Source organism: Vidua chalybeata, chromosome 1, assembly GCF_026979565.1.
Source record: "Vidua chalybeata isolate OUT-0048 chromosome 1, bVidCha1 merged haplotype, whole genome shotgun sequence".
Taxonomy (NCBI): Eukaryota; Metazoa; Chordata; class Aves; order Passeriformes; family Viduidae; genus Vidua; species Vidua chalybeata.
The window spans coordinates 131,042,935-131,053,903 of NC_071530.1; the positions used below are offsets into that span (position 1 = coordinate 131,042,935).

At 39.0% G+C, this 10,969-nt stretch overlaps 1 protein-coding gene across 1 annotated transcript; it reads right to left on the reverse strand.

Moving 5' to 3' along the window:
* Window positions 1–1,461: 1,461 nt before the first annotated feature.
* Window positions 1,462–10,838, reverse strand: RIDA (reactive intermediate imine deaminase A homolog). The gene is made up of 6 exons (XM_053957208.1): window positions 10,719–10,838; window positions 6,407–6,512; window positions 5,794–5,848; window positions 4,874–4,942; window positions 3,314–3,369; window positions 1,462–2,880 (listed from the first exon to the last, which is right to left on the reverse strand). Exons 1-6 carry the CDS (start codon window positions 10,778–10,780, stop codon window positions 2,818–2,820), a joined length of 411 nt encoding a protein of 136 aa, XP_053813183.1. The 5' UTR covers window positions 10,781–10,838; the 3' UTR covers window positions 1,462–2,817.
* Between the last annotated feature and the right edge of the window lie 131 nt (window positions 10,839–10,969).

The window sequence follows — 10,969 nt, forward strand, 5'->3', positions numbered from 1 at the left end:
TTAGGTAAACACTGCAGCAAGAGCAAGTGCTGGTAGAAGATTGGGGCAGTTTATGCGGTTTAAGAGAACACACTTTTATTAAAACTAGGTACTGAAATGTATTTTTTGCATTGTTTAATCTGTAGAAAATATAATATTTTAAAGAAGAAAGAGTCTTACTAAAAAAACACCTGTTAGAACATACACACTTCAGTACTTTATACATTGCTTTACTTTCACAGATAGAGGAGTTTTGCTGTGGTTTGTTTTAGTTACAGATGATAGAAACAGATTTTAAATGCTGAAATCAGGATGCCACAAGATGAATTGCAACTTTGTATTTTGCATGCAGCCCAGTCTAGCAAAGAAAAAAAAACCCACCTGTCTTAACATATCTCTATTTAAAACTGGATTTGTTAAATATCTATGTACTTACTAGTTTGCAAATTAAGACCTAAGAGATAGGCTTTTCATATTGGAGAATCATGGGTGTTGGCCTTTTTGTTTTAAAGAATAGAATCAAATAAATCTGCTTAAATAAAATAAATGTTTTACACTCCTCTGTGGAAGGCTGATTTTTTATTTTGAAAACTACTATGTTAGAGCTGTAAATAAGAGAGTTTATTTCAGTTATTCTAGACTCCCTGTACCAGAAGAATACATATCAAGAAAAATATCTTGAATGCCTTTGATTTAAATATATCGTTAAAAACTACAACTGTCTTCACCTGAAGAATCATAAAGCTAAGAGGGAATTTCTATTCTTGAGTTTTTGCAGAATGGCACCTACTTACCGATAAAAACACTTAATGGAAGCAAAATGTTGGCTGCATCCAGCATGGAACTTTTTCCAGGTGTTTCATTTACACTTCAGTCTCAGACTGTCCCTTACTGGGGAGAGCAACTCTCCTACCAGCGAAGTCTCCAGGAGAGCTATAATGGACTTTTACCGGCCAATGCACAAGTCAGCACGCCACAAAAACATCGCAACTGCCATCTAGTGTTGGGCTCGAGGTGCACAGAGGCTGCGGGACACAGGTTAGGAAGGCAGTGGGAAGAACGTGAGCAATAATAAGGGATAACCACTGTGGTTATAAAAGGCAGAACACAGGTCATGTTCAAAACAATTGAAATCAGCTGGTTTACAGTGAACTTGAACTAAATCTCCTACAAATCTGTGAAATAGATCCCAACCAAGTAATTACATCTAAACAAAGCTGTAACAGAGAAACCTAAATATAAATTAGGAATTGAACTCCGTTTAAAAGTTTAAATATAACACCATTCAATTACATTATTTTTAATTATTATTAATTGACAAAATGAAGGAACACTGCCATATTAGTTAGTACTAACTCCTTCCTAACACGTCTGACCATGTTTTTTCTTAGGTGGGATTGCTTATGGAGTCAGAGCTATAGAGCATAAGATGCCTTATTAGTACAGCCAAGGAGACAGAACAAGAACACCAGCAAAAACTAATCAAAGTTTATGTATAGGAAGTTTATTTAGAGAAAAGTCAGGCATTTTTCAAATGCTGTTTGGAAGTCTGCTGTTTGAAATAACAAAGGTATTATCTTGCTTCTAATGAAAATAATTATCTCCCAAAGAAAGCAAGGTAATACAATTTAAAAAATCCTCATATCTGCACATATTTGCTGTGACAACCTCATTATGAATCTTTTTTCTATAATACTACACTTGATAAGCTCAGTGAAAAGAAGGAATGGCTGTTTCACATCAAATCTAGGACTGGTAAGCAGGGCTGACTGTTCTCACAGTATCCATTTCTACTTGATAGAAGATCAATACAGAAGGATGGGCTAAGTTACTAGCACCACCAGTCGCTTAATCACCCCATCAAACCAATGCTTCTGACCTTAATGGCAGAGGAAAAAATTACAAGAACTGTAATGATGGTAGCTGAAAGCTTCCTGTCCTGGAGAATTTCACCTTTAGCTATTAGGGTGTAGATAATAAGCCTATTCTTTTGGTTCAAATTATCTGTTATTGAATAAGCAAGCTGGAGACTTTTTTTGTAATGGCGTACCAAACCACAATAGGGAAAAGAAAAGTTTGTTCCCATAATAAACAAGCACATTTTTGCAGCTGCAATTATATTTTATTCTCATTAAACATATTTTGTTTTTAAAATCAAAACAAAGCTGAATTGCTATGAAAAAGATCATGAGAAAGGTTACATGTAGATATTAATTTTCATCTGATTTATAAGGGTACCACTTCAGAAAATCATAATTTTCTTCTTTCTGAAATTAATATTAACTTTGTTAAGCAGTTGCTTACATATGAAAAATTGAGTCCCAACAGTAATCTATATGTAAAGAAAGAAGTTGAGAAAATTCAGAAGCAAATACAGTAAAATTCCTCAGAAGTGAAAATGTATGCTAAGCAATTCAAGTGTAGTGTTTTCTCATTTCTGTCATTCTTTTCTGATTTAAAATTTTTTACTAAAAACATACTATTACAAATCAGTATAGTTTTCCATGTCCAGATCACACATTGTATAACTCTAATATGTTCATCCAGGTATGTACCTTAATACCTGAATATCCAGTCACCTCCACAAAGGGCAGGTCCTGTCCTGCAATCTGTTTCAGCTGATTTTAGCTGAAGCTAAAATTTTAGGACTCAGGCACTTTTCAGCATTTGCCAGCAGAGAATTCACTGTAAGTCCTGAAGAAAGCACCTTTCCTCAGTAAGTTTACTGATTTCAACTGTGTGTAACTGCTGGTAATCAGCTGTAGGAATTGGATACAAGGAAGAAGTATTAACTAAATCTAAAACTGTCATTGTAAGATATCCAGTCTCTACTTATAGTCATGCTGAAGCATCTTGGAGAGGTCCCTGAATGGCAATAGCTTCAATTTCAACTCTGGCCCCCTGTGACAAAACAATGAAGAAATACATTAGGAATTCAATGTATCTATTTTATGAAGCAATTGGATGAACAACACAACTTCATAAAAAAACAGAGTGACATTTGAGAGAGATTACATTTCTGACAGTTGTATTATTGATTTAGCAATGTTCAGTAATATTGTAAATTCAATTTATGCTTACTCAAGTACCATAACCCCTTATTTCTAATGTTTTATCTATCTTCCACCATAAAGAAATATGTATCTCATATTCAGATCTCTGATAATATGTGGGCATAACAATAGTATACTTAGAAAAGAAACTAATTAAGAGTCTTTATTAAAATAATTGCAATCAAAACTATTTCAGAAGTAGAAAAGCTTTCAGAATGCTTCAGTAGTAAGGTATTACAGAAAATTTTGGGGGTTTTTGTAGATAGAAAAGTGACACTTACTCTGGGTAAAGCAGCAACTTGATAGGCTGCTCTGGCTGGGAAGTTTGCCTTGAAAACTGTAATTTAAACAGAAACATCCAGCAATCACTAAACTTGGCTTGATAAAACACAGATCAAAGTAATCTGTATAAAATGAAATCATTGGAACAGTTTCAGGTTCAAGGCTACAAGACTTCCATGCCAGCTACCATTTCCCCTTTGTTTCTTTGTTTTGGTGAGACTGTTCTCAATCTCAGCAAGCCACCACTCATCCCCAAGCAGTCAGCTGCAGTTGTGACCTGGTGGCCAGTGATAACTTGTATTCTGCTGACACTGCAGGGCCTTCACACCAACTTGGCTGAAAAAGAAAGATTAAATCAGAATGGTGATGAGTTTCAAACCAGGGAGTGGGAGATGGCTCTTTCACAGAAAGAGCAGGAGAGAGAAACAGACCTCTGCCAAAAAAGTCATGAGCAAAGATCCCAGATTCACATAAAGTCACCAGGAGTCCAACCTTACTCATATTAAAGGAAAACAGAGGAAAAATAGGCCCTTGATTTATTCCTCCGTGCCCATTTAGACCTGACAATCACAGATATTAGAACAGGGGTAAGGCATGGAGAAGAGTACTGGTAAAGACATAAGAGCTTCACCGCCATGCCACGGCCAAGAACATCTTTCACTATATCAGATTGCTCAAAGTCCCATCCAACCCTGACTGAACACTTCCAAGAAATTTGCATAATGAAGTCAAAGTTTTACTACTGACAGTTATCACAAAACTGCTAATAATGGAAATGCAGGGGTCCTGCATGGAGATAATAACTCACAATAAGAGAACAGCAGCAGCTGTTTTCTCAAACTCCAGGCTGGTGGCAACAAGTAACTAAGCATGCAGCTAGTTTGGTTTTACTCTGCTTAAGCAGGCACACCGCTCAGTACATTTTGACAAGTAGGAGACTGTGTTACTTGCTTATCAATGAGACTTCATTCAAGACCAGATGTTGCTATCTAAATAAGGAGCTCATGCAAATTGTCCCAAATTTTTCTGCACAAAACAGCTCGTTGGAATCACCTATTTCAGTCTACATTCACTTTTGTTGACCAAGCATTGTTCCCTTTTTTCTTCAAGGGGAGCAGCATGGCTCATCCTTGTATAAAGAATGAGCCCAGTCCCATAACAGTAACCCTCAAATTGTTCCAAAGTATAGACTCAAAAGAAATGGAGATATAAATTCAGAAATTCTGAAATTCAGCATTTGAAGGCTGCCTATGGTAGAATTATAGCCAGGACAGCAAAACATCAAGCAAGGTAAGAGGCAAAGAAGATCAACCTGTAGGAATAGCAGGAGCTGATCTTCACAGGACAGCGAGTTAGTTAGTGGAAAGGTAGAATAAAAATCCACATGAAATTAGGCTCTGCTTGATCTGATACTTGAAAATGAAATAAAAAAAAATTTCTACAGTAATTTCAAAGAATATGGAACTACATCATCTGAGTCATTAAAACATTTTGACTACCATGAACATAATTTGTTCCACAAGCCATAATGGTAAAACACAAGCAAAATATCTACTTACATTGTTTGTAAACATCGTTAATATCATTGTAGTCCTTCATGTCTGCCATCAAAACTGTAGTCTTCACAACTAGAAATTATGTAAGTGCAGTTATTTTAGACCTCTGACTTGCATAAAAAATTGAAAAACTTTAGCACATTTCTTGCTTTTATTTCATACATTTCTCTCAAGTATTCTAAACATTTTGACAAGTTTTGCAGATATTAACCATTAGAGCTACAACCTAAGGAACCACCTAATAAAATCTGAGCACCTTGTATGTAATATAAAACTTCAAGGAATTAAGTCATTCCTGACCAGCTCTGAAAAAGCCAAATTCTCCCAAGAGGACTGAACTAAGAAGTAGATCAATTAAAATAGCTGTTGTAAGCCAGCTGCCAGCAATAACTTAGATATAATATCTGTTGCCAGAAAAAAAGAGTTCATGGAAGGTCTGAAAATATACTCTGTACTAGAATTTCTTCCCAGGACTGCCTAACCCAGCATTAATCCTGGTGCAGTTTCACCAGTAGAGTCCTCCACCCGAAAAGTATCAAGAGTGTCTAGAATATTAACAGCATAGTTACAAACCTGCTTTCACCTGGAGCAAAGACTAGGATGCTTAAAATGTCTGTAGTCACTGCAACATTCTCTGTACCTGAGCTTCCTCAGTTGGAATTAAAATATTAGTTCCATTGCCAGAAATTTTTCGTGAAAGGCAGTGTTCCATAGAAACCCACTGCAAAGACTTGCATGTAGATTCATTTCTTTTATTTTTTAACCTAAATTCACAATTTCTTTTGTTTCTTCCAGCTATTGGTAACAATTTAATGTTCAGCAAATAGCTTTTTTCTTTTTTTCTTAAAAGGTCACTTGATTTTTTTATATTTTAATTCAGGTAAAAACAACCACCTGTTTGCCAGAGTCACAGCAGCACTTACCATTGCCATAGTCACAGCCTGCAGCTTTCAGGATTTCTCCCATGTTTTTTAGAGCCTAAAGAAAAATGAAACAAAAGTCTTTTAGCTATCAGCTGGGTTATATTTCTGTAAGTATGTAAATATGACTTGTGACTTGGCTGAATCCATGTTTACTGTAAGTTGAATCAGCAAAACCTCAACTGCCAAAAAAAAAGACTGACTTAAAAGTTAATAAAAGGGAGCATCTAATAAATATTAAACCAGCCATTCATTAGATGTAAATACATGATACAGCTCCATCTCATCCTATTATCTCACTCCACCTCTTTGCTGCTGAGGGAGTAAAACTTTCCCTGACTCAAGCCAGCATTTTTATTGGGGTGTGAACCTTTGCTTCAAACACTGATTCTTTCTTACCTTCCTACATGAAACAGATTTCTAGCCTGGCCTCCAAGTTTTCCAAGTTGTTGGAAAAATGACAGTGTTAGTTAAGATGGAATGACTTCGTCCTGTGAAATTTTCCCCCACCTGGAGGATGTGACGTGCTTTCTAGTCTCCTCAATTTCTCACAATTCCACTTTTAATTAGACACATGCCAATTCCATTACAAGTTCATTGCTGGAAGACTTCTTACCTGCTTGGCTTCCTCTTTTGCCCCTCCAGAGACAAGCTGCCCAGTGGAAGGTTCCAGCCCTATCTGCCCTGCAATGTACATTGTCCGGTCCACCAGCACGGCTTGGCTGAAAACACAAGTGGCATTTTAGATCTAATGTTTCCCCATGAAAACATTTCAAATCCAAAAGCACATTTCAAATTTTCTACAGTACTTTATAATTCATCAGAAATAAGACTGAGGTTTTGCACATGCAAGTCTGTACATGCAGTCCTACATCAATTTGCTTAAGCTTTTGAAGAGCTGGGATTACACCATCTATGGGAGTGCATAGCTCTGCCCTTGATGAGATAAACCCTGTTTCTTGCAAAGGCATAAGGTGTGAATGCAGCAGCACAATACTAAACTGAGCTACAGGTTCCACACAGATATACAGGTTCTGTGCAGACAGCACAGAGGGAAGGCAGAGTAAATAAAAACATTTTTTGCATCTGCCCAGATAAATATTCCATCCCAGTTTGAGAAGCAGACAATACCTTTCAACTACATTTCAGCTGCAAAGTAAAGAATGAAAAAAAAAAAAAAGTCAAAAGAGATTTAACATTTTTCTTGTTAAACAGGCACTATGATAATGAGTTACAGCTGTGAGGTGGTACCTGCCCCCTGGTTCTCTGGCAGTATTCCTCCAGAGTAATGAATTTGGCCAGGCAGCAAAAAGCCTTGATCACTCCATCCCCAGAATAATCACTCTCCTCTCACCAAATAACCAGAGTGACTTCTTTGCTGGGTTAATTCAGAAGAATGCAAAATTCAAGCTATTTGCAAAACATTTATATAAAAATGTCAAATGTGCTTTTGCTGAAGTTGAGTTGCCAATTATTAGTGTCTCTACTACAAAGAGGTTAAAAGTTGAAAACAAAGATTTAAACTATCTAGCAAACATTATACAAGAGACACAATTTAATTCTCTTCAATCAGTAATTAAAAATATTTTGCAAAGAAATTATAGAGAGATTATTTTGGAAGTGCTTATGGTGTGTCAACACAGTTGTTCGTATCTCTTCTCATTCCACAAGGAAATGCCTTGTTTTGACCATTCAACAACTCTCTCAAGATACACAAACTAGAGTTAGGCACCTCCCTGAAGTATCTGAATTAGGAGGTTTGCTTCCCTTTAGTGTCGATGGAAAAAGAGGGACATATGCAGAGAAAATTTTTAGTACATCTCCCAGCTGAGATTCGTTCAGCTGGACTGTCTTAATCCATTCACTTCACAGGGGACCAACCTAATCCAGGGACTCAGTCAAATAATCAGGGTTAGGCAGTTTGAACAATGCATCATTCCCATCTTTCCTTTTACACCTGTCCTACATTCTCCTGTAATTTCATATGGGGAAAAAATAGCCAGCAACTTGTCAGATATGGTAAACTATCTTACATGGGGATTATTTTTTCTGTCATCAACTAACAAAGCTGTAGCAAATCACAAAGCTACACCATACAAAGAGAAACCACTGAATAGTTTTCTAGCTGACACAGTATTGTTGATAGAAATGTGTGCATGTACACAGTTCTTTAGTTTTCTTTCCTATCAGTCCTGCTGTGGAGGAGAGCCCTCAGAGCACAAACTTCTGTTTCTGTCTGAAGCACAGAGAACTGTGCAACAAGAAGGTATGGGCTGGCCACTAAAAGAGATTGTCTTGTACTCCTTATCACAAACCAAATGACAGTGAACTGTTTATCTCAACAGAGGTCTTCTGAGAGTCCTAAATCATTAATAACTTGGGAAAGAACAGGCTGAAACCTTCTGATACCACTGCCAGATCAACAGCTGCAGCAGCCTTATTGGGTCTGCTCAGCTTCCTCCTCTTGGTGTGCCCACCAATGGAATCCTCCATTCACTGAGACTAGGAACAATTTACCAGCCAAGGAGTACACTTGCACTGCACTCAAATGCATGAGAGCAGCTAAGGGAAACTTCAACTCCACAAACCCCAATCATTCTTCAACTGCAGATGCACCTCCAACTAGGGCCAATCGTAGCTACTCATTAATCAGCAGGGATGTGAATGTGTGTCTAAAGTCATTCAGGTTTCAGTGTACCTAAATGCATAACTGGGCAGACACTGTGACCTTAGAACAACATTGTCTGTCAGAGAGATGGTGTTAGGAACCATGCTATTTGTTAATCAGATCTTCTTTACATAAATGATTGTGGATTAATACAAGAACAGTATCCTTTAAAAGGTTAATAACATTAATGGGATATATAGACCCACACATAGAAATGTGTCTTTTTATATATCTACCTACCTCTCTCAAGGTACTGGCAAATGGATGCAGTAAAAGAAATAGAAAAATACAGTAAAAATAGGTCACCAAAAAGCATACTGAAGGGCTGTAGCAGAACCAGGAATGCAGCTCATTCATCCCAATTCCTCATTCCACAAAAGTCCTCATTCCTGCATAACCAAGCTCAGATCTCACAGCAGAGATGTGGCAGTTATTTCTTGTGTAACTTCTGCCCTCTGGACTTTGACAAGTTTACTAAAATCTGATAAACTAAGTTAGCGATAAACTTACTGATGTTAGACCTGTCATACATTTAACAAGCTGCACAATAAGCAGTATTTCATCAAAAACTGCCAATAAGCACAACATTTTGGAGTGGAAAGCTATGTTGAAGGCTGGGACACTGGTGTGTGCGTGCAGACAAAGAATTGTTGCCTTCCCCTGTCTTAGATGTTCTCCTGATGCCAAGCAATGCCAGGCCCCTGGCTGCAATCCACCAACAGTTTATTGTTTACAGAAGTTAACCTTCATGTCATGTCTCTCTGCTTCTACACTTGTATTTTTCCATCTTTATAAAGCCTATAAGACACACACAGTTTGAAGCTTAGAAAGCTCAGGACACAAAGTAATGGAGACAAAAATGCACCTGGAAGGCACAAAGATTCTATTGTGAACACAAAGCCTGAATACAGAATTTAAAATTCTTAGAAAATGTCCTGGTAATAACCCTTTAGTACTTTAGCTATGAAAATCTACTATACTAACTGAACATTTTTTTCACATCCAAATTGCAAAGAGAAATCTTTCTCCAATTAAAACTGGTATTTTTCTTTATTTTTCTATGCAGAACTGCTACAACAACATACTTGTGAAAATGTTGAACATCATACATATTTTTACAGCAGTTAAGTTTTTAGACTGAAAAACATTTATAACTATTCAAAATAAGAAAGGATTTTTAATTCCCAGGCATTGAATTCTCCATCTAACCAAGTTCACCCCGGACTGGGCTCAGCCTTCACTCTGTATCACCTGCACAGTCAGCATCTCTAGCTTCCCTACACAATATGCTTGTCTCTAGCCAAGCACCTTTTTCTGGAGAACAATCATTCTTCTTCCTCTTTTTTTTCATTCACTCCTCACCACTAATTCCAGAATTATTTTCCCAAACTAACTTATTGAGCTATACCCCCTCCCTTTATTGGACTGCAGTTTGCCATGGCACCACAGCCCCACTCGTGCTTTGGGACTCCAGGTTCCCTGGGGGTTGCTGGGGGGGGAGGGAGTACCAGGACTGGCCCCCACTCAGGGGTCCTGCTCTCACCTCAGCCCCAGGCCAGCCTGACAGACTCCCAGGGACCTGCCAAAACCCTGCCAGCAAAACCTGCTCCCAAAATCACAGAACTGTTAGAGTTGGAAGGGTCCTCTGGAGATCATTCAGTCCAAGCCCCTGCCAAGGCAGGGCCACCTGGAGCAGGTTACACAGGAATGCATCCATCTGAGTTTGGAATGTCTCCAGAGCGGGACACTCTGCAACCTCCCTGGGCAGACTGTTCCAATCTCTGCCACTCTCAAATAAAGAAATTCTTCCTCATGTTGAGCTGAAATTTCTTGTGTTCTAGTTTATGGCTACTGCCATATGGGCACCACTGAAAAGAGTCCAGCACCATCTTCTTGGCACCTGCCTTTGAGGTATTTAGAGGTGTTGATGAGATCCCCTCTCAGTCTTCTCCAGACTAAACAGACCCAGCTCCCCCAGTGTCTCCTCATAAAGATGCTCCAGACCCTTCATCATTTTGTGCCCCTCTGCTGACCATCTCCAGTAGCTCCTCGTCTTTCTTGTACTGAGGAGCCCGGAACTGGACACAGTTCTCCAAATGTGGCCTCACTAGGGCCGAGCAGAGGGGCAGGATCACCTCCCTCGACCTGCTGGCCACTTTTCCCGATGCACTCCAGGAAAGCATCGGCTGCAAGGGCGCTGCCGGCTCATGGTCTGCTTGTTATCCACCAAGACCAAGATCTTTCTTAGCTAAGGCATTACCTGTAGGGACCCAGCGCAGGGGCCTTGGTAGTGCTGATTATTTTCTTCACGAGCGAGGCCATGGCTGGAGCCGGTGCTGAAGCTGCAGTAACTGCTGGGCCGCCCCTCCTGCACTCCCTCCCCTTAGCGTCCAGCCGGAGCACGCCCCGCCCACCACTGCCCGCGTGGGCCTCTGGGAAATGTAGTCCTTCAGGCCTGTTTTTTTGGAGGACTGCGCATGCGCAGTGCTGGGGCGTGGGTATCCACGTGTG

Coding starts and splice junctions, on each gene's coding strand:
- RIDA (XM_053957208.1), bottom strand. CDS start 10,780: ATGGCCTCGCTCGTGAAGAAAATAATCAGCACTACCAAGGCCCCTGCG. Junction 5,849..6,406: donor CAAAAGAGGAAGCCAAGCAG/GTAAGAAGTCTT, acceptor ATTTTTCTTTAG/GCTCTAAAAAACATGGGAGA. Junction 4,943..5,793: donor AGGCTGTGACTATGGCAATG/GTAAGTGCTGCT, acceptor CATAATTTCTAG/TTGTGAAGACTACAGTTTTG.